Source organism: Hipposideros armiger, unplaced genomic scaffold (assembly GCF_001890085.2).
Source record: "Hipposideros armiger isolate ML-2016 unplaced genomic scaffold, ASM189008v1 scaffold_48, whole genome shotgun sequence".
NCBI lineage: Eukaryota > Metazoa > Chordata > Mammalia > Chiroptera > Hipposideridae > Hipposideros > Hipposideros armiger.
Window position 1 is genome coordinate 4,920,172 of NW_017731398.1, and position 25,739 is coordinate 4,945,910.

Consider the following 25,739-nt stretch of genomic DNA (forward strand, 5'->3'; position numbering starts at 1 on the left):
TTCACCCTCCCCAGCCAACCTTCTCTACCTGGGGGTTTCCTGGACATTTAGGAAACCATCAAACCTTGGGATGCCATGTTTCTCTTTGTCGATGAGGCTCAGGGGACCCGGAGTCATGAGGGCACCTTGCTTTCCTGGCAAGAACACGGCCTCCTTATCTGATTCCCACCACTTCAGCAGATACCGACCAGGTCCAGTACCACCTGCCTCTGCCCCCGCTCCCTCTCCCACCCACGTGTTTAGTGAGGGAGATACTCATCTGAGTGATGGTCGGAGCTCATGTGATTTGCCAGAGATAACCAGTCACTGGGGGAGCTGGGATGTGACCCCACATCGCATCGGTCCTGAGGCTGCCATCTGCCAGACTGTGCCGACTTGATTATCCACCTTGTTCAGCGCTGCGTTTGACCTCGTGGCGTCTGCAGATTAGATAAGCTGGCCTTCCACGTGGTCATCAAGTCATGGCTGAGTGTGGCTGGTGGCTCTGACCTTGCGGGTGACAGTGGTCTTTGGTTAGACTTGCTGCATTGGTTTCCAGTCCACCTGGAAGTATAATCACACATCCCTCACTGTGTTCATGAGATTGTCATACTATGTGCCTCCCTGAAAGCTAGATAAAAAGTGTCTCCAGCAAATTCCAAACGCATCTGTGAGGAGAGGAGCTGAGTCTGTAATGATCTCTTTTCAGTAAGATCCTTTGCTTTCTTGGAATTTTCTCTTGGGTTTCCAGTTCACTTCCTTTACTCGTATCCCTCAATTAATGACCCTTTAGCTGTCACAGTTTTGAATCTCGGTCTCCACTTGGTCTAACCATATGACTTTGGGGTGGCATGGTGAGGCCAGATGCAGGTCAGAAAGACTGGAAAGAGGTGCACGGTTTTATCATACTCACAGTTCCCTGGAGAGAGCCCTCAGGGGAGGCTCGGGGGTCACTCACGAGACAGAAGGAGATGGAACCTGGGCAAGCGCCCCATGGTGGTTTCTTGGGGACAGTGTGTGCTGACAGCGGAGGCAGCTTTGGAGCTGCTGCTGAGATTGTGATTATAAAAAGTGGCAGGGCTTTTTGTTGTTTTTTTGTTGTTGTTGTTGTTTTGTAGAGGGCAGTGTCACCGGCCCTCATATGTGGGATCTGAACCGGGGCCCTCTGGTGTCCCAAGCCAGCTCTTAACCATCACGCCACTCGGCCGGCCCTGGCAGGGCTTTTTTATGTTACTTAGCTCTTCATGAGGACAGCGGGCAGACCTGGAAGAGCCAGGAGCCGAGGGGACGAGTCCCCACGTTGACCGCAGCCTGATGGAAGGCGGGCGTCACGGGTTCGCAGGTTTAGAGAGAAGGTGATGGGATCTTTCTCCATCTTTCCCATCTGAGCTGGGGCAGGGGTGGGGAGAGTAGTGGTGTCACACTGCGCCCAGACTGCAAGGGCTCTTGGCAACCTCCTGTCCTCATGCCATAGGCCATGAGGACTGGTGTCCGACACAGACTCCCTGGGGCCTTGAAGACGGAGACCAGAGAAGCAGCCTGGAAAGGCTCTGGCTCTAGGGAGAGTTTTCAAACTCGGGTAGGATTAACCAGGTATAGTGACCCCTGAATGTAATCCGCACCTGGCCCCCACGATAACTAGGTATTCTTCCCACTTGTGTTTTTTATTTCAGATAACAACTCTCAATTTACATTTTTTTGTGTGAATAGGAACATATACTATTGTAATTTATCAGCTTAATGCCAATTCTATTACTCAGGGAGAAAGAACAGATTGGAGTGTGCCTGGCCTCTCTCTGAGGCTGGCAAACATTTCCTGTGAAGAGCCAGAGAGTAAACGCTGTGGGCTTTGTGGCCACACAGTCTCTGTGGCAGCTGTGGCCACTGCCTTTGCAGTGTGAAGGCGGCAGCCCTGCCAGGCCGATGCGAATGCACCTCCCACTATGTGTGGTGGTGCCACCGTGTCGCTGAAATAAAAGCACCGGTCAGTGGCCCTACCCAGCCCGATGGCAGGCGTGGCTGCTGGGCCTCAGAGCATTGTTTTGTTAGGAGATACTGGGTTTTATAAAATATCTTTTTGCTATCTGTTGATGTGGTTATGTGCTTTTTTTCTCTTTTTTGTCCTTTTATGCCCTGTGTGGGTATTTTGGGGCTTGCTTACGTTTCACCTTCATGGTGCATAATCAGACGCTTTTGCCGAAATGTAGATGGGCTCACAGCTCTACTACCAGCTCTTGTGCTCTGTAGGAGAAGGTTGACCTTTGGTGGAACTCGGGTGTGTCCTCACCAGTTGGGGGCAAAGCAGAGAGTTCACAAGGGGACCTGGCTGTGCAGGGAAGGGCCCGAGTTAGAGGCCCACACTCACCCTAAGTGGCATTTCTCAGCCTTTTGGAAACACAAGCCCGTGTGCTGTCCCAGACGTTCCCACTCGGCCTCCTGGCTGTCCCAGCAGGCTCGCTGGTGCAGTGAGTCGTGAAACTATGCAGACACTTGAGTATATGTTTGAGCTCCTCGCTTCCCTTCCTAGAGGGTTGGGTGCTCAGCCGGAAGTGGAGAACGTTCTCTGCTGATAAGCCCTGGGTCTCCTAGACCAAGGCCCTGAAGAGTTGTGGAGACGTGGCTACTATCTGCATGACTGTCATCACAGCAAACCTTCCCTGAGCCTACATGGCAGGGTCCATTCTGCTTCTAGAATGGACTTCTCTTTGCTGTGTAGACACGTGGGCTTTGATAGGGCTAGGTACTTTCTCTTCGAAGTTTTGCAAGGTTGTGGAAGAGAGTTGGAGTGTTAGAACTTGTTTTTCTTTGGCTGCAAACTCAGCCAGTGACCCTAGGAGGCACTTGGTGAAACCGCCTCACAGCAACGCAGCACAGAGGGTCCAGACCTGAACTTGAGAGTTAAGAGTAGAGTCTTAGTTCCAGCCCTGTCATCACCTGGTGGGTGACACTGCACAATTCATTTCTCCTTTGCTGCCTTAGACGCCCACTAGAGAATTACAGAGCTGAACTCAGCCAACCCCTGCAGACATCACAGCTCTAAAATTTGATGATGTGTGATAGCCATTCCTGAGGGTTTTCCTCTAAGATCCCTTTGTTTTAGAATTACATTTTTTTCCCGCTGGTTCCGCATAGAAATGAGGACTTGGGCATGGAGTAGAAGTATGTACTATAGTAGGGTTAAAAGTGCCAGGGAGATTGCCTTATGCCGGCCTAAAGGACACGCTTAGACAAGGAGTCGAGTACAGCTGGTTTATTTAGGAGGCTGAGTGGGGAAATGTGATGAGGAAGGAGGAGGCCAATACAGAGCATGTTGAGAAGGTTACTTCTGTGGGTAGCTGGGCCGTAGCCCGGCCGGGCCCTCTGGGAGGACATATCTCAGAGTTTTCCAACCGAGGCAAGACGGCTGGGATATTTTTCCACCAGGGGGGTTAACTCTCCAGAACAAGCCAAGAAAAGTCCCTCGGGTGGGACACTTGTAGATGTTTGCAGCCGTGGGATGTACACAAATGGTGGAGCAAAGAGAGATGGGTGTGGGCGCTGCCAGCGTCCACTGTGGCTAATGCTGCATGCAGCATTTTTCCAATTTTCTTGGTGGTTCATGGTATTAGAGCGCATAAGAAACATGAGAAATTCTATAGGTACTTTTGCAGGTTCCAGAGTATTTTTATGTTCCATTTTGTTTGCTAGACAGAATTGTATCGAATTACAAGGAAATGTCACATTTGGCTTGATGCTGGTGACATGGGAAAGGTACCGCAGGTTTAACTGTGCTGAAATCACATGATGCTGGTGACATGAGAAAGGTACCGCGGGTCTGACTGCATAGAAATCACGTGACAGGGGCGAGGTACCTGAGGTGATGCTGGTGACATGGAAAAGGTACCTGCGGGTCTGACTGTGTTGAAATCACAGGATGCTGGTGACATGGGAGAGGTACCTACGGGTCTGACCGTGTTGGAATCAGGTGATGCTGGTGACATGGGTAAGGGACTTGCGGGTCTGACTGTGTTGTAATCACATGTTGGTGACATGGCAACGGTATCTGTGGGTCTGATGTATTGAAATCAGGTGATGCTGGTGACATGGGAAAGGTACCTGCAGGTCTGACTGTGTTGGAATCAGGTAAACCTGGTGACATGGAAGAGGTACCTATGGGTCTGACCATGTTGGAATCAGGTGATGCTGGTGACACGGGAAAGATACCAGCAGATCTGACTGTTGACATCAAATGATACTGGTAACATGAGAAAGGTACCTGTGGGTTTGACTGTGCTGAAATCACATGATGCTGGTGACATGCGAAAGGTACTGTGGGTCTGACTGCATAGAAATCACGTGGGAGAGGTACCTGTGGGTCTGACCGTGCTCAAAACAGGTGATGCTGGTAACATGGGAAAGGTACCTGCGGTTCTGACTGTGCTGAAATAATGTGATGCTGGTAACATTTTCGTGTTGTTTTTTTCTTATAGACTTAAGCCCTGAGTTAGTACAAAATCGTAACCAGATCCAAGTTTGTTTTGTAAATTATGTCCCCTTTTTCATGCCTCTGTTTCTCTCTCCTGCCTCATTCAATGGTGACTGCTTAGTGTGCCTATGTCCCCCACAGCCTGGAGCTGTGGCTAAGTTTTGTATCTCAGAGACACTTTCAGACAGGCATGTGGCTTCCAAGGTAGCCAGTGCTGTTTGTGGCCCTCAGAATGGAGCCGTATTCAGAGGCAGGCTCATAGCCCAGCTGGAACCAGCTTGAAGAAGTGTGGGGTCTGTGACATCTCTGCAGGGCACGCCTGTACATGTTTATTATGCTGCAGAATATTTAAATGCAGACGCTGCGTCCTGCTGGGCATAGCTTGCCTGCTGTCACCGGACAGATGTCTGAGCAATCCTGCATGCTGATGAGAAGAGCCCAGGGCACACTGCAGCTCAGGGGCCAAAGCAAACACTGGGCGTCTCAACCGAGTGCATTCCATTCCTGAGCTGATTAAGCTGGGTGCAGTGAGCCCAACCGTTAAGCTGGGTGCAGTGAGCCCAACCGGATAGAGACAGGGAGGGAACAGAGGTCATGGCCAGAGCACAGCCGGCCTGGGCTGTGAAAGGGGCTGTACACTCAGCCACTTTCTTTCCCTCCGCCTGTCCTGCCTGGTTCAGTCCCTTCTGCAGCCTGTTTCACCCTCAACCATGGGGCAAGTCATCTGTGCCAGCTGTGGAGGTGGGGGTTGGCTGGTTGAGGGCGGCCGTCGGCGCTGCTCAGTAAACGGCCGGCAGACAGGCTGTGGTGGAACCAGCCAGTTGGCAGGAGAGGATGATGTGGGATGCAAAGTGGATGTGACAGAGAACTGGAAGGGTGAGGGTTTCGTAACCATGGGAGTCACCCACAGCCAGGGGAGCCCTGGAAAGACCCGGGTGGGAACCTCGGGGACTTTCGGGGTGGGATGCCCATGAAAGATGGGCAGGTGTGGTTCAGCATCTCAGCAATTGCTCTGTTTCACCCTCAAGGCTGCCTCCTGGCCATGACGGACCTGTGGTTTCTGGGCTAAGGAGCAGTCCATTGTTTTAAGGGCTCTGTGTGACTTGGAATCTGTGTGAGAGGTGTTGAAGGCCATGCCCACTCCCTTCGTTCATGCCCTTAGAAAAGGAGGGCGAGGGAGGGGAAATCGGATGGCAACAGAAATATCTAGGATCTAATACCTGAGCTGTGGGGCCTTGGACAAGTTTCTTAACCTCTCTGAATCTTTTTTTATTCCAAAAAATGAGGATGGTGATACTTTGAGTAGAACTGGTCCCTAAGAAAATGTATTCTATTGGAAGTGGGGAGACTTGAGTCAAATAATACACATATAAAAATTAATTTTAGGTGGTTTATATTTAGAGCTTCACTGATATGTACGGTAGTGGTTTTTTAACATGTTTTGATAAAAAGTTATGAAAGCACAACAAAAAGAAGAGAGGGAGGCTGGAGAGTGTTTCAGAGTTAGCAGGCCAAGGGGGCAACCTGTGTTTAACCTCGCGGAGCAGAGGGTCCAGCTAAGATGAAATTGTGCAGGTGGCCCCTCCAGACCCCTGATGTTGATGAGAGTTTAATAACAAAAGCCATGTGCTGACGAAGTGAGTTTGAATTGGGTCAGAGCAGTACGTTGTATTATGATTTAGCCGGGGAAGACGGAGTCGCGAGAGTTTTGGTGTGTGGGGACAAGACCGTGCAGGAATCAAAGGGCCCATGGTGTCCTGACCATGGCCTGCGTCTGCTCTCCCTCCTTCTGCATAGCTGTGAACAGTGTCAGTAAACCAGGGGTTGCCGTGCGATTGTCTCCCGTTATCTACTTGGCGGCCTTGTTATCTGGAAAGGACCTTGGAATGGAGAATGGGGGAGTTCATTCTCCTGGGACAGTTTTATGAGTTGACATTCTGTTGCCTGGGGTGCTTTCCATGACTCTTACTGCCCCCAGGAAGGGTGGAGCCCACCCCACATAACATACTGCTCAGGGCTGTTGAGAGAGAGGATTAAATAAAATAATACAACGTGTAAAGATGAGCTGAGTCCAGCCTCTAACCAGATATACGTATCATGGCTTGCGTTTTTAGTTATTTACAGAATGTGCTCAGTTTTTCGTTAAAGCAAAGGGCTCCGTCACCACTGCCACTGCATTAATTCCCTCTTAGCGCCTCTCGCCTGCACCGAGAGCAGCCACTCAGCTGGTTGCTCTGCTGCCTTCTCTGCAAACCTTTTGCCCCTTTTCGCTCCAATCAGACGTGACTTTCCTCAGGACCCCAGGGCTTCCTGTTAAATTAATGAACCTGATGTCCAGGGTGCTGTGATGGGCCCTGACCCTTATACCTCCAGCCTCATTTCACCGTCACCTCACACCAGGCCCCTGCGTCACAGCTTCATGTCTGGGCATTAGCTGCTCCCTCACCTTTCGGTCCCTTCCCTCCTCTCTGCTCCTGGGAAGAGGTCACATGTCACCTTGCCTCAGTCCCCCTCCCCCTTCAGCACGCAGTTCAGTATCAGCCATGACTTCTCACTTCCTTGAGTCCAGAGACTGAATTCATTCCTTGATCCCCAAATCCAGAGTAGTCCCTGGCAATAAATGGTCTCTTCAGTGACTGTTGGATGAATTGAATCGTAATGAAAAAACCCCATGCGGATGAATTCAGTGGGAAGGTTGTAAGAAATACACATTTTAAGCAATCTAATCTAAACACCCAAATGTGGGGCCGGCCGAGTGGCTCAGTTGGTTTAGAGCTCGCTCAAGAGTTTGAGCTCTGAGCAACAGCGGTTCGAGTCCAGCCCGAGCTGAGCAACCGCTGAGCTGCCAACAGGTAGCAGGATGGCTCAGCTTAAAAAAATAAATAAAATAATAAATAAATAAATAAATAAACACCCAAATGTGGCCACCATTTAGACCAGGGCAGCAAGATGAGAGGGGAGGGTCAGAACCCTTGCTCTTTCTGACTGCCGGAGCGCTCGCCTTCACGTTGGGTGTGGAGGAGATGGAAGGTGTAGACTCTCCGGGTTTGAGTGCTCCAGAGCCAGTGTGTACAGAGCCCGAGGTCCCTGTGAGAAGACAGGCTGTGGGGAGCGTGAAAAAGAAAGGCACCACTGCATTTTCTCTTCTGTCACGATGTGGAACCGGGGGGTGGCGCTGCCTGGGCTCTGCGGTCCCGCGGCGGGTGGGTACCAGCCTCCCTCTCCTCAGGCTTCCTGTCTCCTCTGAAAACGCCTGCTTCCTGATCTGCATTGTAAACATGCTCTGATCTAAGGTCAGAGACAAGCGAGCGCATCCTTGGGGTTTGGGCGGGGGCCCCAGCCTGGGCTCTGGTCCCCCATGTGTCAAATGTGTCCCCCATGTGTCAAATGTGTCCCCCATGTGTCAAATGGACCAAACAGGAACAAGTGGATTGTCCCCACACAATCTCAGCTTCTGGGAGAGGCTGAGCGTAAAGGCGTGGCATGAGCCCAGGCCACTCAGGCAGGGCCACCCTTCCTCCCACGCGCCTGGAATCCTGAATGTCACCTCTTGCAGTTCTGAGACCTCCTCGATTGTCCCCTTGGCCACAGTCCTGGCCTCCATTGCTTTTCGGAGCCCTTGATCCTCTGCCTGAAGGGTTGGAGGGCCAGGGCCGGACACTCTCTTGGTCCTGGATGCAGGGCTGGCTTCCAGAGCCTGTGTCTCATCGGTGCTTTCCTGACAGGATACAAGTGGGGTAGAAGCCTCTCCAGGTGGCCCAAGCAGGTGCCTTTCGGAGCATGAGCTGAAGCTGCCGCCTGCTGGGCATCGCCTGGGTCACTGTCACGATTGTATTATCTGTTAACGATGCCACTGCCACATCTGTTGAATTCTCCGTGCTTATAGCTTTTTACAGCTCGCCTCGCTTAAACTTTGCCACGACCCTGTGACGTAGCATTGTCAGCACGGTCACAGCCACTCTGCAGATGTGGACAGTGAGGCCCTGAGAGGCTGAGTGACTTAGAGCCAGTAAATGACAAAGTCGGGATTTAAATCCGGGCCAATTAACTACACAGGCTATTCTCTTAACTGTACACAGGAGATCTGTTTTCATCCTCAGAACAACTCTTTGAGGAGCTATATATAATCCCCATGCAGAAAAAGAGCTAAGATTTAGAGAGTTTAAGAGAACTAGAAAGTAGCTGAAGTGGGATTTGAACCCCGGTCTCAGCATGAGCACTTTCCATCCCTTTTCTCGTTTAATTCTCACAGCAATCCTGGGAGCAAAGTGTTATGATCTCTGTTTATAGATCAGGGTCCGAGGCTCAGAGAGATTCCGTAATTCCTCTGGGCCACACCAGGAAACGCGTGGCAGGCGGAGGGGACCCCAAGTGGATGCACTACTTTAGGGAAACCCATTTCTGAAATCTGGGAGATTTCTCTTTGGTTTCGTCCTGATGTAGAGAATCATGTTCCGGCCTCCCTAGTGGAAGCCACGTCAACAGATTTTGGTTTCCAGTGACTCTGTGTAGATCAGTGTGGAAGGTCATTCAGAGGGGAGACTCCCACGTGATGGGGCAGTGGGCTGGGGTGCACAAGAGGTCACTTACTGAAGGCCCCAGCTCCACCCCGGCCTGATCCCATCAAGGCCACACAGCACAGTGGACACCTCCCGCTCCAGTACAGTCACAGCTGATGGGTCCCGGCCTGGGGCCCGCATCCCCGGGGACCAATCCCAGCTGGGGGAGGAGACTCGCAGTGGGGACTTTATGAATGGCATGTGGGTGTGGGCTCAGAAGCAGAGCCAGGAGGAGCAGACCTGCGGGAGCTGATGGTAAAGGCTTTGCTAACTTTGGTTTATTTATGGATTTTGGAGTTCAAATTAATTTGAAATTTTAATTGATTTTTATTTTTAAAAATGCGAAGAATCCACTACTTTCCATAGCTATCCAGTGCTGCATGTCTCAGTTTCCGCATGCAGAGACAGATGTCAAAAGGAGAGGCCAGAGCAAAGCGTAAGGGCACAGAGAGGCTTTGGGGTGACGGGAAGGGTTGCAGAGAAGGGCAAGTGGACGTTTATGCCAGGAAATCAAATGTCAGTTTTCATCTTGTCCTGCAAAGGTTCGTCAAAACGCCTTCACCAGCCAGTCACATGCCCTTATCACTTTTCCAGCCAGCTTTGTGACTGTAAGTGTTGGACGGAGAACTGATAAGGGTAGGTGGTTGACACTCACAGCCTCTGGAAACTCCGAGGGCCACCTGCGTGTTGGGGACACCTGGCGCCCCTAGTCTGGATGCCCAAGGACCGCAGGGGCCTGCAGGAGAAGGACCCTGAGGCATCGGGGACCCTGCGTTGTGCTCCCTGCCAGAGGTGCTGGGCCGCCTTGGGTGTTGTGCTCAGTGAGGTCTTTTCACTTTACTTACAGTTCTCTCTGTGACTGGGTTTGGGGTCTCCCCCAGGAGGATGGTGGTTGGGTGGCTAGGGGCGCTTATTCCTGAGTCTTCCTCATAATATTTGGGAGGTGAAAAAAGAGGCTAAAGGGCTTTGGAATTTTAGGCAGCCTTACTTTTTTAAAAAAGCGAGAGCAGGAATTTCCATCTGATTCAAGTGAAAGTCCCACCCAGACGTTTTCCTCAGCAAACGGCAGGTACTCACTAGCTCAGTTTATAGGGACCATGTGTGAAGGCAGAACGCTCTGTGGCACTAACTGGGCTTATGTTCTTTCTGTTTATTAAAGATGCTTATTCACTCTGCTCTTGATTCAGAATGATCCTATACGCTCATAAGTGACGGAAGCAAACTCAATACATTCCTGTTGAATTGGCAAATGACAGGAATTGAGACACATCAGTGGGTGTGACTACACCTGTGCATAAGGACAGATTCACAGGTTAATCTCCCGGTAACTACAAATCCTTGTTTGTCCTGCAATATGAACACGGATTAACATGCAATGGGCTGCTTCTCAACCAAATAGGTACTTTTTTTTTTTTTGCTGTAGTTAAGTATACTGATTTCCTTTAAAGAGCAAATAGAGTTTTAAAGGTAAATTAAAATACTGCATTCAAACAGTGGCTCTCCACCTTAGCTGCACGTTGGAACGATCTGGGAGTTTTGAATGATGCCATCAGAGTCTCCGGAAAGAGTAGCTTGGGACCAGTGCAAAAAGCGTATGAGCTGTGGCCTGCAGTGTTGACGTCGGGGGACCTCTGCTCTAATGCAGTCGTGTGCAGCCTTGGCAACCTGGCCTGGACGCCTGGGTCCCGCCCCCAGAGATCCTGACTTCACCGGTCTGGGGACGGCACTGTCACTGTGCCCAGGTGACCGCTGACGAGTGCGAGTCTGCGTGCCTGTTTCCTTGCCCTGGGTCCTTGGTCCTGTTAGGACTGTAGAGAAGCCTAGCCTTTATTATGTCTCATTTTACTTTTATGTTAAAAGGAACCTGGGGACGGTGGGTGAGTGATGTCCCCTCAGAGCCCTTCCTGCTCTAAGAGGGGGCTGAGTTCCCTGGTTCTTTCATGAGGTTGCAGTCACTGAAGGTGACTCATCCCTGGAGGTCTCCGCTCTGGGTCCAAGAGTGCAGAAAACAGCTCAGGAGGCTCCGGGATGGGCAGGCAGGGGGCGGACACTCAGCTGCCTGCTTGGGACAGAGGCTGGGGGTGGTGTGGGGGGCTGGGTGCACAGTGGAGGGACTGGGTAACACGGGCGGAGAGCTCCCATCCTTCCGTGTGGCATATGGTCACCTGGCAAGACCCTGTTGGGCTTACAACAACAAAAACAGAGCATATGTTTGCAGTCAAGTCTGCAAAGGTTGCAGTTTGTTTTCACAGTTGCCCCTAACTGTCTTTGTGCAGTACAAGAGCTTTTCTAGGTCTTGTTGTTTTGATTGGCCCAAAGCCGTACATGTGGAAAGATAGAAGAAAATCCTCTATTACCCTTTGGATTATAAGAATATTAACGATTAAGAGTATAGCTCATGTTTATTTAGGGCTTCCTGGGAGCATCTCTGTGCAAAGCCCTTTACTTTTAAAATATTGGGTTGTCGGAAAAGTCATGATGTATTTTTCTGGTTTTCGTTGCAAAAATGCATCATGACTTTTCTGACAACCCAACATTAATAACTTTTTAATTTCCTTTTGAATTATGTCATTTAATGATCACACTCACCGCCTGAGCTAAGTGTCACTGTCATTATCTCCAGTTTATAGTTGGGAACGCTGGGGTCACACAGTGTGGCACAGTCAGAGCTTGAACCCAGGACCATCAGAGCCTGGCAGTGACATGCCTCCCCACTGCACTGTGCTATCTGAGCAGACCTGGGGTACATGGCAGAGTCAGATCCCAATTTACAGATGCAGTGACAGGCTCAGAGGGGGAACAGACCTACAAAACACCACCTAACCGCAGACAGTCCTGAGAGGCAGGTTTCAGGGCCACAAGCATTTTGCAGATGAAGTTACTGCAATCCAGTGTCACATGCCCCAGGACACGCAGCTTAGAGATGGAAAGACCAGGTCCACCTCTTCCAGGTCCAGGGCCCACGCTCTGTCTGCCGCTCACCCTGCACGACTGGCAGGACACGTGAGGGTGGGGGGTGGCGGCCTGCAGGGGGGCTCACAAGACATGTTTGCTGAATAAAAGCCCCACGCTCCATGAAACGCAGCCTATAAGAGCCAGGCTTGTGAATTTCATCCCCAAGAGGAGCAGAGCGCCTTGGTGGGTGTGCCCCGCTCCTTGGGACACACTCACCATGTGCACCCATCAGGGGTGGCACTGATGGACCTCCCGGCATGTGTCAGAGGCCTCCTCAGCCACAGGTAGTGAGGGCTCTGCCCTGGTCATGATTCGGCAGGTCTCGTTCAAACCCACGTGTGGACCCAGCAGATCAGTGCCGTGCTCAGACTCCGTTTCCCCATTGGAGTAGATCCGCCCTTCCTGTCCACAGCTCCTCCCCTGGCCTGGGGTCAGGGACAGGGGAGGTCAGAGGGGCACTGTTCGCAGAGACCCAGCAGGGCATGCAGGCGCCCCCCCTCTTTTCTACCCCTGGCTATCCTGCCTGACTGCCCATGAAAAGAAGGCTTACTTCTGGCAGGAAACCCCTGAGGCAGCGGATTTCACAGTGAGTTAGCGATCCCAGGGCATTAAGGGGAATGCAGGCTCGTCTGGAGCGCACGGAGCTGCCGGGGTTGGAGTCCAAGGAGGAGGAAGCCTGGGCTTTTTCGGGAGCCAGGCATGCAGCCCTGATATTAACCCCCTGGGGAGGAATGTCTTCATCTTTATGGATGCAGGAAGAGGCCAGCGTTTCATAAAGGGAGCCAGGGACGGCAAAGGCAGCTGCAGGAAATTCCCTTCGTCCTGGAGGGAGATCTAAGCAGCTCAGAGCTGAGACCCCTCTTGCCTCCCACCCCTCATCCCATCTCGGTGAACTGGCTTGATTGGCATTTGGGTGAAGGGCCCTCCCGTTTCCGCAGTCACTGATACTCATCCGAGGCTAGGAGTGAACAGTAGGCAGTAACACCTGTTACTGTACCGTTTCAGGCTGCTTGCACGGAGTTTGCTGTATTCAGCCTTTACTGATGAGGAAACCAAAGCCCACAGGTCTCTGTCCCTGCCCAGATCACACACCAGCCTCTAGTCCAGTATGACGGTGCTGGGAAGCCTTTCCTGCCGTGACCGTGCCACCTCTGAGCAGCACTACATCTGCTGCAACACTGACCTCCCTCCAGGGTAAGTCGGGTTTATCTGTCCGCCGCAATAGAAGGAAGTGAGCTTCAGGGAGGCAGGGCTCCAACTTACCTCCAAATGCTTAGCATTCAGCACAGCACCTGCAGCCACAGGGCAGGTTGACGGTTCGTGTCACTGAATGGACCCTGCGCTCTTTCCAGGGCCCAACAAGGCCAGGGAGTCTGATGACCAGAAAGAGAATCATAGTGACAAGGGCCACCCACCCCCGGCAACTTACCTGTCAGCACTTGGGCACCTGAGTCTTGGGACAGCCCGCCGTGACCTCCTTGAAGTGGGTCAGAAAACGGCAGCTCAAGATGAACCAGCAGCTTCCTCAGGCTCCCTGCCCACCCTGCCAAGGTCCCAGCACAGCACCCAGTGGGAAGTGCTGCCCTGTGCCGGGAGCACGTTCCCCCACTGTGCGCACTCAGCAAACATTTGCAGGAACCCCCTTGGGCTCTGGCAAGAAGCCCCCGCTGGGGACAAGGATGTGCAAAGTCGAGGTCTTTCCCTTCAGGGCCAGGAGAATGGAATTAGCCCCAAATCGAACCCCCCGTGTCCCTAGCTCAGATGCCCTGCCCAGTCTGTTCTAGAAAACAGCCGAGGCTGCAAAAGAAAAACCCGAAACCAGCCCGCAGTGCAGTGTACCAGTCGGACAGTCGACGGGGGACATTTGAAGCCTTGTTTCTGTCATGGTTCTGGGAAAGCACAGTCGGCTTCAGCCAGGCCTGTCATGAGGTTTGCACCCCGAGGTTCACAGACTTTTCGTAGCGGAGACATCTCTGCTCTGAGGCATCAGTCTGGAGCCGGCACGCCTTTGTGCAGTGGAAACACGAGACGGAAAATGGTGCTGATTTCTAGTGGATTCCTTCATGCGGTCATCCGTCCACCCATTCAGCCGTTTCATCGCTCGTGCAGCCATTGGTTCAGGAAACACTCACTGAGCACCTTCTGTGAGCGGGTCCTCGCTGGGTACTGGGGGGACAAATGCATAGGAGTCCCTGCCATTGAGACTGAGGAGAGACGGTGTCAGGAGCAGACAGTGACCACTGCTGTGGCAGAGGGAAGCCCTGGGACCGTGAGCTCAGAGAAGGGCACAGGCTGGACCCAAGGTGCCCGAGGTGTGATGACCCCAGGTCCCACCCAGTGGGGCCCCAGCCGGCCTCCCTGCCACTGCCAGCCGCTCACATCCAGGCCCAGCCTGGCTTCTGCCCACCCAGTGGCGCCCCAGCTGGCCTCAGCAGGGGCCTGCTGGCTCTGTCTCTGGTCACATCGGTGCCTCCTCCGTGTGCACCTCACTCTCCTGCCTCCAGTTGTGAGCCAGCTCCCGAGCCAGTTGGGTTTATTAGCATAACTGCTTTATAAAGCAGTCAAACTCATCAGGTATCAACATGCACCCAGTCGCTCTGCGTTCCCGGTAACTGGCCAACTGTTTTGGGGAGGCCTCTCCCTCTGGGGAGCCTACTTCCAGAAAGTTAAGTTCCTTGCAATGACGAATGACTCAGCCTTGTTTATTTTATAATGTTGGTCTCACACCTGTGTATAGCTCTTCTCCCCTTTGCCCTGAGAGCAGGTGAGACCTAGGGTGCTGAGGGCTTAGAGAGCAGGCTGGGGGCTGGGTGGGGTGGGGGCGGCGAGGTCTGGGAAGGCGCACTGCTGTTCTCCCAGCAGCTGCTCTAGGCTCTGTTGCATGACCGCAGACAGCAGGTGCCCTCCTGATGCTGAGCAGGCTGGCGGGGAACGCAGCCTGCCTCCTGGCCTCCCATAAGGGATTGGGGTGCCTTTCCCTCACTGGCGCGGCCCGCCCCTTGTTAGTCACCAGTGAGGTGCCAGCAGCTACACCAGCGCTGAAGCAGGGACAGTGACGAAGTGGCAGGAGTCCCCCTCAAGGAGTTCTGGGTGGTGGGGGAGCATGGCCTGGACATATGGCCAAATATTTCAAGAAGGTTCCAGGCATAGCACAGCTTCCCCCGGGACCCTCCCCTGCTCCCACTAGTCCATCTTCCTCCTCTGGTCACAGGAGACAGTCCAAACACCTTAGCTTGTCGTCAAGGCTCTCTCTTCAAGCATTGGGCTGCTTTTTCCCTTTATATTTTTATTGAAGCACCACGTTCATGCATACGTTAAAGTATTAAAGTGCACTGACCTTACGTATGCAGCTCAGGGAAGCTCACCTCTTCACACGTGTGTGCCCACATAGCTGCCACCCAGGTCAAGGTGACGTTTGAGGAGCAGGGTGGAGCCGACTGGGTCACACACTTCCCCTCCCTGCAATCCCCCGTCCCCGCTCCATTGCTTTTCTGTCAGGTCCAGAAGTGACGTGGTTAAGAACAAGCGATGCTCACAGCCGATTCTGGATTCATGTCAGATCTATAGTTTGACTATTTTTTCAATTTGGGGGAAAAACATGGGATCTATACTCCGCCAATTTTTCAGTGCACACTACAGTGTGTTACCGGTATGCACTTGTACAGAAGATCTCTACAACTATTTCATTGTGCGTGGCTGAAACAACATCTGTTGAGCAGCTGCTGCCCCCCACCCCAGCCCAGGCGCCCCTGCTCTGCTCTCTGCTTCCATGAGCTTGGCTGCTGTAGATTCCTTGTGTGAGTGCCGGGTTTGTCCGTCTGTTAAATCCCCTTATTTTGCTCAGCATAATGTCCTCAAGGTTCTTCCATCTTGTGTTATGTGGCAGGATGTCCTTTTTAAAAGCTGAAGAGTATCCCATTGTCCGTGTCGACCACATCTTGTTATCCGTCCATCCATAGATGGACACTTGGGTGGGCTGCTTCCACATTTTAGCTGCTGTGAATAGTGCTACTGTGAACGCGGGTGTGCAAGTGTCTTTGGGACCCTGCTTTTAATTATATTGGATAAATAACCCAGGAATGGGATTACTGAGTCATATAGTAGTTCTATGTTTAAGTTTTTGAGGAACCTCTGAACTCGACCGGAACAGCTGCAAACCTTTTTACATTTCCACCAAACTGCACAAGGGTTCCAGTTTCTCCACATCCTTGCCAACACTTGTTTTCTGCTTTTATTATTTTTTTTATAATGGCCATTCTAACGTGTGAGGCATTCTCTCATTGTGGTTTTGATTTGCATTTCCCTCATAATTGGCGATGTTGAGCTTCTTTTCATAGACGTGTTGCCCATTTGTATGTCTTCTTTGGAGAGATGTCTGTTCAGGTTACCTGTTGTTTTTGCGAATGAGTTGTGGGAGTTCCGTATATTCATTTTTGTACTTGACTGCTGTCTTCTTGAAGTACCCTTTCTGCCCCTGAGGAGCAGAGATGATGGTGAGGTCGCATGGCCAGCAGCAAGGTGAGGGACTCAGGCTCCCTGATGGAGTCCAGGGCAGTGTGAGCAGACCCATCCTTCTGGGGGCATGTGGAGAGCCCGGGGAGCTGTCCCAGGGCGAGGCCGGCAGGTGGGGCTCCTGGGCCTGGGCTCCAGTGATGTTGCTGTGCCTGTGAGCAGAGGTGGAGGGGCAGGTGTGTCCCACCTGGTGCCAGCGTGCTGGGAGCTTTGCAGGAGGGCAGCAGGTGTCGAGGAGGATGACAGAGAAACTGTGATGACACCTTCGATTCCTTGAAAATAAATGCCTACGTAAGAGGGATGTGTGATTCTCGGAGGAGCATATGGCTGGAGGTTGGGCCGCGGGTTGGGGGCACGGGGCTGGAAGTGGAACCCACAGCTGTTGATGCAGCGTGTTTTCAGGTGCCAGGGGAGTTCCCTTCTCCATGTTGGGAAAGGTAGCTGTCCATCCAGCCTAGTGGGTCTTGCACTTGAAACGCTACCATCAAGTAAGCCTTCTGGCACAAGGCTAACATCTCAGAATGGGTCAGACCTAAGTACCAGTAAGGACTTGATCAGAACCTTCTCTGAGGATAGATTTTGGGAAAGGGAGCAAGGAAGAACTAACACCTGAAGAGGGCTGGTGGGGAGATGAAGACCTTGTCAACGGAAGATCATTATTATGCAGATATTATCTTCCCATTAACACTTAGCTTTCCTGGTTATAAAAGTAGAAGCAGATTCATTGTGGAAATATTAGAAAAGACAGAATAAGAATAAAGAAGAAAAGAAAAACATCCTGTACATTACATCCGAGGGATAATTGTAGTGGACATTTTGGTGTGTATCTTTCTAGATTTTGGGTAAGAGCGTGGCCCCCGGAGCCGGATAAGTTTCCAGCTCCGGTAACCCCTGCCCGCCTTCCTCCCATAACTTCCCCCTGGGGCTCTTGGAACCCCATTGCCATCATGTAGTTGTCATTAGCGCTGGTCTCCAGATGCTTCTGGGACCGCTGTTTGCGAGACTGCACTTCTTGGCTCCCTTGCAATTACGTGGGACCATGTGATTGGTTCTGGCCAGCGAGTTGAGGATGGAAACGACATGTGCCATTTCCGGGCTGGGGCTCTGAATTGCTGTCGCAAGACCCTGTGGAGTTTTATTTTTCTCTCTGTAAGGATGACAGGCGTTGTCCAACGTGGCGGCTCCTCTGTTACCTGGAACCTGGTCTGTGAGGAGCAGGTCCTCCTGCTGGCTTGGGGTAGACATGCAACATGAACAAAAGTTAGTAATTGTGGTGTTCTCAGAACCCTGAGGCTGTTGGGGTTGTTTGTTACCACAGCGTAACCTGGTTTGTACTGGATGAATTCAGGGTAGGAAGTTGTGCCCAGCACAGTGTCTGGCCCACAGAAAGGACTTAACATGTACTGTGGAATGTATAACTGGGAGAGAACTGAGGTTAAGCTAACATGGCTCATCCTTGATGAACACTTGCTGGTTCCTCGTACTCACCGGAAGTACCTAGGAGCTGTTGACCTCACAGATTGCTCTGGAATCTTGCCTAAGATTAGTGTCACATTTGCTGGCTGTAGTGTGTGGCATCCACGTGGGTCTCTTTTGGGAGATGGGCCCGCCACTTACCAGCAGGGTGGCTTTGGGCAAGCTACTTAGCTCTCTGTGCCAAATTTTCTGTGTAAAATGGGGATGACAATAATACCTACATTACAGTGTTCCTAGAAGGATTAAATAAGATGATGCATATAAGTCCCTCGGAAGTATCCTGGCCCCCAGGAGGGGCTCAGTAAATGTTACCTATCAACATCATTATCACTATCATTGATCGTTGATAGTATATAGCTTGCTGATCTCACTTGCAAAGTTTTTCTATTCCAGTTACTGAGCTTATTGTCTGAGTGATGGGTTTTGATGATCAGGAGTACAAAAGAGTGTAACCCTGTCCTATGGGGTTGCTGTCTAGAGCAGGGGTGACCACACGTGGAAATATCCTGAACTCCAGGCATACGGTGGTGAATGTTCCAGGAGAGAGGAATAAACCGAGCTCAAGGACTAGGGGAAGGATCGTTGGCCCCACTCTGGGAGGGGCTGATACAGAAAACCTACCTGCCTGGCTGTCTTCCTGGAGTGGCCATATTTCTGTGTGTCTGCTGATCTCGCCGATGTACCGGCTAAGCTACAGCTCACCAGCTTGGCTGGGCTATTTTTGGACTGGTTCTATAATCATTTCGCCTCTATGAGTGCAAGGAAAGCTTAACAAACGTCCCTCCTGACTTACAGTATGCGTCCTCATGTACCAGAGACACTAATTGGATGCCAAGTGCTCGCTTTCCTGCTGAAAGAAATGTCAGGTTCTAATAATGTTCCATTGTTAGGCTCACATCATTTCCTGCCTGGACAAGCCGAACAGCCTCGTCACTGGTCTTCCTGCTTCAAAGGCTTTTCTTTATGGCCATCCTCAACATTGCTACTTCGGAGTTGCCACTTCTCTACTCAAAAGACTTTGATGGTTCTCTGTTATATGGTGGTCTAGGAACTGAGGGATGGAGGAAGGTTTGGCCCTGCCAACATTACTCTGTGACCCACTTGGGGAAGGTGTGGATTTAGAGTTCTTGAGCTTTGGGTGGAAGGCATGATTCCACCAAGGGCTGTGACAGAGTTCCATTAAATTTAAAATTGTGGCTGCTGCCTGGTCCCTTTGGGCTCCTTGTGCTAACAGGGAAAGAAACGAGTCGCCGTTGTGGCACTGGCGATTGACTGATCATCAGGTGAACTTAAGGCTGCTGTCATCTACAGGGGGGCACAGAAGAGCATGTTTGGCGCCAAAGTGATGCCCTGGGACGCTGTTGTGTTCCTGTGCAACAGGGACTGGGGAGCGCGAGGAGGGGTGGCGAAGGGTGAAGAAATATAAGAGCCAAGTATTGAGTTTATGCGGGCCAGGGGTCTCAAGCCTCTGTGGACTGAGCCCCGAATCTGGGAATCTGGCTGGTGCAAAGCTTTTATTCTCCGCTGCCACAAAGAAGTAAATTTGGATATCCCATCCCAGTTTGTTGATTCGATGTGTCTGGCCACTGCTTCATCGAAACTCATTGTGTTCAAACACAGGTTGTGCTTTCACACATACATACGATCCCTATGGATGGAGTCAGCATTTCCAGACCATCAGATAAGGAAGCTTTGCTGAGATTATTGCCTCGGGTCTCAGCATTCTGAGACACTCCCATAAGACTTCAAAGGTTCAGTGCGCCAGGAGCATTCGAGTAGGCAGTTGCAAGGTGACAGGACGTCTCTTGGTAAATGGTCCAGTGTTGCAGCCATAGCCTGAGAAGGGCCTGATGACCAGTGGCTCAGCCTACAAGGTAACCCCCAAAAAGAAAGCATCTAGCTCACCAAGGGGAGGGCAATCTCAAAATGATCAGAGGAAGGCGATGATGAGGACCACATGTGACCTTGAGTCAGGCTGTGAGGACAAAGCCCTAGGTCTTCTTTTTGTAAGTTTCCCCCAAGAAAAGAGGCCCCCCAGAATCCCAAAGGAGCTGTTCTCAGAACGTCTGCAAAGCAGGTGGATCTGAGTGGTACAAGGGGTGGTCTGCACTGGACTCTGCACTTGCCACCCAGGTTTCTCCCACCTTCAGGATTGCAGCACTGAACCCTCCAGCTACAGGGAATGGACAGTGGTGACAGTTTTCAGCCCAGTCCCTCTTCCCAGTGACTGTCCTTGGCTAAAGAGTCACCTCACTCAAAGTCAGGCCCCTTCCTGGTGCATCCTACGCCTGGCAACTGGGCGAAGTGGGGATGAAAAGATCTGGTCCCTTCCCCCAACTTGGGGACACTCTTGAGGCCCATCTGAACTGTAGAGCTTCCTGTAGGAATGGCTGAGGTCTTGTTGTAACACATCAAAGTCCTACATTTCCTTCTTCCTGGTCCTGCATCCTTCACTCACCCACAGGAGCTAACCCGTTTACACATCCTGTATGCAAATTCCTGTCTCCAAGTTCGCCTCCTGGGGAACTTGACCTGCCCCAGCTGCTTCATGATGCCGCCTGGGACTTTGTTATAATGGGTGGAGCTCCATCGGGCAGCAGTAAGTTTTTTGGAATAGAAATCTAGCCGTGCTTGGGTCCTAGATGACCGTGGAGTCACCACAACAGCCCCCACTGGCTCATATCTGAGCTGTCCTTTTAAAGTCACTGTTACTGTGGGTCTTTGTTCTATTGACCCCCACTTCCATTCATTCTCATACAGACACCCAAATAGAGAATGGGGAGTAGGCAACTGAATATATGCATCTGATCTGGAGGTGGGGTTGAAGCTGTCGATATAAATTTGAGAGGTGGCCCTTAAAGCTACAGGATGTGCACAGACAGAGCAGAGCAACAGGTGGAAGATGGAAACCGGGGCATGCTGACACTTAGGGTCGAAGAGAAGAAGAAACTGGACAAGGAGACCTTGTCGGCGCTGCCGCTGAGGAGGAAAACCAGAGACGGTGCAGTGCCAGAAACCGAGAGGAAAGTGGTTCAGCAAAGATGCTCTTGCCAGCGGGTTCCCATCGTTAACTCGATGGACTATCAAGGCTCGGAGGAGGGCACCGAGGCCCTTCGTGACCACTGCCTGCCCTGGACTTGATGCTCCCTGAATACCAAACTGCTTATGCCTCCTCAACGCCCACCAGGATGTCTCAGCGCCGGTGCCACCTTCCATTCGTACTCAGCTCTGTTTTACTTCCTCCAAGAAGCCTTCCTGGACTTCTCTCTCCTCCCTGCCTCCCATACAGTGTTAGGTGCCGCTCCTCTGCACAGCCATCAAGTCTGTATCGTGGGGCTGGTAACACCGCTGTGAATTGGTGCTTTGCTTCTGTCGTCCACAGTAGATGGGACTGTCTCAAGGACAGAATGAGAAATGACCATCTTCACACTGTAGGTGCTGTATGAAACCGAGGAGGTGCTCACACGTGTGTGGAGTGAAGTAGGCGTTCGCTGCAACTTACCTAGCTCATGTAATTAGAACCCTCTGTTTGTCTAGGAAGCCCAGAATAAGTCCTTCTGTTAGGCTTTCACATGCTTTACCCATTTACCTAAGATGCTGCACACACAAAAGCTCTTTGCAAGCCCTAGCTCCCAGGTGCATTTAAGGGCTATTGGCAGGGTCAGGGTCAGGGAATGGCCCCTGCCGGTCATCCCCAGGCTGCCTGTGGAGCCTTCCAGGTGGGTGCCTGTGGCTCTCTGGACACTGGCAGGCCCCCTCCTCATCCCTGCCGGAGGAACACCGGTGTTCAGTTTCTCTCTCTCTCCCACCTACACCTTGAAACCCTCTTCTCTGGAACAGCAGCCTTGCCTCCCACTCCACACAGTTTCTGTGCCGATCTTAATTTGGAAATAATCACTACAAATTGGATTTCTATTCAGCACCTCCTACATCTCTCTGTTAGCTCTAGCTCGTTAACAAATACCAAAATATTCGTGTAAAAATATTTCTCCCGTAGAGACATTGTGCCTTGTTCCAGGTTCCTCTGTTTAATGCCATCGGATAAGAGTTGACTATAGGTTTAATTATCATTTTACTGAAACCTGACACCTCTCTGTGAGATGTGTAGTGAAAAGAACTCGGTGCAGGGACTGACACAGGAGAGGAACATAGAACTTCCCTCTCCGTAAACTTGATACACAGCAGAAGGAGAAGAGACGCCAGCAAAGCTGTTCAAATAAAGGAAGGGTAAATCACCATCTGGCCCCAAAGCCACCAAGCAGTGCCTCGGTGTCCCTCCTCCCCCCAGCGTGGAAGGCAGGCCATCACCTCCGCTGTCGCGTCTCCGTCGGACATTGAACTGAAGACTCCAGGCCTGGGCTCTCCTCCCAGCGAGAAGGAAGAGGATTTCCTTGGTCTCCAGACAGGGCATCCAAGTGGTTGGCAGCACCTCCATGGCTCTTTTTTTTTTTTTTTAAAGATTTTTTTTTGGGGAATTGGGGGGATAGGAATAGTGCTGGGGAATTGGGGGAAGGGGAACAGACAAGTTGCTGTCGTTTTGTTCCTCAATCTAGCTGTGGAGGACGTTGCTTCACTGGCCCAAGTTGGCACCATCATTGGGCTCTTCTCTGGCGAGGCATATCAGTCGCCGGCTTCTGGACGGCTGCTCACTGCGGCTGCTGGCCGCTCACGCTGGCTGCTGGCTACACACGGTAGCCCATGGCAACCCACTGCCACAGGGGCTGCAGCCCACGCCGTCGCCGGCGACTCACGGCAGCCCAGCTCCAGGTTGAGCTGTTGTTCAGCATCTTAGCTGTGGAGGGCAGTGTCACTGGCCCTCATATATGGGATCCGAACCGGGGCCCTCTGGTGTCCCAAGCCAGTTCTTAACCATCACGCCACTCGGCCGGCCCTCCATGGCTCTTAATGAGGTCACCCTCCACGAAAGTTGGAGACCTCAGAAGAGCCTGTTTGTCCCAACGGAAGAGGCGCCGTTCTGAACCCTGGGGTCTGATTGCTCCCTCCGTGCTGGCAGCCTCTGCGCATCAGGATGAGACCCGTGGCACCAGCACCAACACTGAGATCACTGAGAGCGTTAGTGATGCATCCTTCGCCAAGAGGGGGCCCCTCTCGGGAGCCAGCAGCACTGACCGCACCCTCTTCCCCACAGCCAAGGAGCAAGTTCTGAAGAGGCTGGCCTCTCTGGCGCTGGCATCCTGGGAGGCAGCCTCTGAGATGGTCGGGCTGCCCACCCTCGCCTGGCCAGAAGAGGGACGCTGCCCGTTGACCAAGAGAGGGGCGGTGTTGGTCCACTGGGACCCTATGCTCTGAAAGACGCCACATCCCTTAAGCAGCTGGAAAGTGACCGCTGTGATTTAGATTTATAGCCAGGGGCTGACCCACCCAACACCACGTTCTTGGAATCAGGCAGAGGACCCTTAGATAGGAAGTGGCTCAGTAGCTCCCACCTGTGTCTCTCCCCGGGCTCTCAGGAGTCCCTGGATGCTAACTTGGATGTGCTGTGAGTCCCCAAATAGCACATCTACAGGTCCCCCAATTTCTGATGTGTCACAGTAGCTGATGCCTCAGAGATGAATCTTACCCCAGAAATCTCAGCCTCCTACCTGGATACAGGCTTTGTGTGGAAAACATATGGAAAATAATCAGCATCTGTGAAGTTAACTTGGATTGAATGGCACACAACTTATAGAACAGACCCACAAGAAGCATTTCCTGATTATCCGAGAAGAAAAAGAAAACCGAGACATGATCTCCCTGAACCAGAGTGAGAAAGGATGATGGGACTTACACTGATTACAAGGCAGGTGGTTTTCAGGCCCGAAGCAGTGGGCACCTTTTAATTTTGTAGCCTGAAAATCTTAGAGGATGCACACTGTTATTTCCTCCTTCATTTATCTAGGTTATCCAAGAAATATCTGGTGTCTTCCTCTCCTGAGTTATCTAGGTAATGGGAGATTTGTAGACATAACCCACACAGCCTTTTTTTTTTTTTTTTTTAAAGATTTTTATTGGGGAATTGGGGTGATGGAAACAGTGCTGGGAAATTGGGGGAAGGGGAACAGACAAGTTGCTGTCGTTTTGTTCTTTAATCTAGTTGTGGAGGATGTTGCTTCACTGGCCCAAGTTGGCACCATCATTACGCTCTTCTCTGGCGAGGCAGATCAGTCGCCGGCTTCTGGACGGCCGCTCACTGCGGCTGCTGGCCGCTCACGCTGGCTGCTCACGCTGGCTGCTGGCCACACACGGTAGCCCATGGCAATCCACTGCCACAGGGACTGCAGCCCACGCCGTCGCCGGCGACTCATGGCAGCCCAGCTCCAGGTTGAGCTGTTGTTCAGCATCTTAGCTGTGGAGGGCAGTGTCACTGGCCCTCATATGTGGGATCCGAGCCGGGGCCCTCTGGCATCCCAAGCGAATTCTTAACCATCGCGCCACTCGGCCGGCCCCCACACAGCCTTTTTAAGCCATTATGCACAAACCCAAGAAGAGAAGCCGACACTTAGCACATTGGTTGTGGTGTAGCCACATGTTAGATGACAGTATTCCTGGTTATTTTCCCAATTATTTTTCCTTTCATGCTGCTTAGATACATTTGCTCTATGGTCAAGAAACTTCAGTATTCTTGGGGACAGTTTCCTGTAAAGGAAAGAGCAAAGGCTTTGAGATTTGGGTTTGCATCTCAGTTTGATTTATGAGCTGCATGACTTTGAGGAAGGTGCTTTCCAAGGCCCTACTCCGTCCTCCATAAAATGGGGTCAGTTATGCTTCACCTGGAAAGGTGGTGGCGAGAATTCAATGAGACAGTGTATGAAGGTGCTTGTTACTGTGCCTGGCACGCGCAGCCACAATGTGATGAGACGTAGCTATTTTTAGTGGATTTCTCTTCAGGCCTCTGAAGCCTCAAAATCTCAAATGATGCAGAATATCCCACACACAGTGAGGTCTAGATGAGAACTTCCAGCATCTCCCAGAGAGCCTCCGTGATTTCAGACTGAGCCCTAAACTCATCTGTGAAGTAGGAATAAATGCTGCCACAGAAGCTTGCCATCTCACACCATTTCTATAATGACATTTGCTAGAAATTTATCTGAATATCCCAAACAAAAGTGTTAATGATGGTGATAAATCAAGTGTTTATTCTTATTTATTTAGTTCGTTTTTAAATTATTTTTTCATATTTTTAATTAGAGGAGCTAAATATCTTTGTTTGTTTATTATTGGGGAATTGGGGAAGGGCAACAGCCAAGTTGTTGTCCTTCAGTCTTAGTTGTGGAGGGCGCAGCTAGCTCAGCTCCAAGTCCAGTCGCCATCTGGCCGCCCGTTGGCAGCTGACGGGTGCTCAGCTCAAGGTGCCGTGTTCAGTCTTAGTTGTGAGTGGGCATAGCCCACCATCCCATGCAGGAGTCGAACAGACAACCTTGTTGTTAGGAGCACGTGCCCTCACCAGCTGAGCCATCCTGCCACCTGTTGTCAGCTCAGCGGCAGCTCAGCTGGGGCGCAGCTCACTGGCCCATGTGGGAATCAAACCGGTGACCCTGTTGCTCAGAGCTCATGCTCTTAACCAACTGAGCCACTCGGCCAGCCCCCCAAAAATTAGTTTTTAGTTGCACAGATATTATAGTTTCTGTCCTTTTGTTTTTTAAGGCAAAGAGAAGGAGCACTGCTGCTATGAGGGTGAGTTCCTTAACGCTGCCCCTGCTGCTCAGGGTCCCCCAGGGCTCCGCCGTCTGCCTCCCTGGGTGAGTGTTAGTACACGCGGGATCACTGAGCCCTCACGCAGTGGCAGAGCAGTC

At 51.6% G+C, this 25,739-nt stretch overlaps 1 protein-coding gene and 1 long non-coding RNA gene across 2 annotated transcripts; both read left to right on the forward strand.

Moving 5' to 3' along the window:
* The first annotated feature begins 9,657 nt into the window (after positions 1-9,657).
* LOC109381381 (uncharacterized) lies at positions 9,658-19,994 on the forward strand. The gene is made up of 4 exons (XR_002123713.1): positions 9,658-10,402; positions 10,514-10,745; positions 12,964-13,152; positions 18,837-19,994. It is a non-coding gene; the product is annotated as an uncharacterized LOC109381381 (long non-coding RNA).
* Positions 19,995-21,360: 1,366 nt separating this feature from the next.
* Positions 21,361-23,632, forward strand: ANKRD34C (ankyrin repeat domain 34C). The gene is given in 5 exon segments (XM_019640005.1): positions 21,361-21,377; positions 22,169-22,260; positions 22,263-22,368; positions 22,857-23,158; positions 23,161-23,632. Coding segments are annotated over 5 exon segments (807 nt in total). The 3' UTR covers positions 23,451-23,632.
* Positions 23,633-25,739: the final 2,107 nt, after the last annotated feature.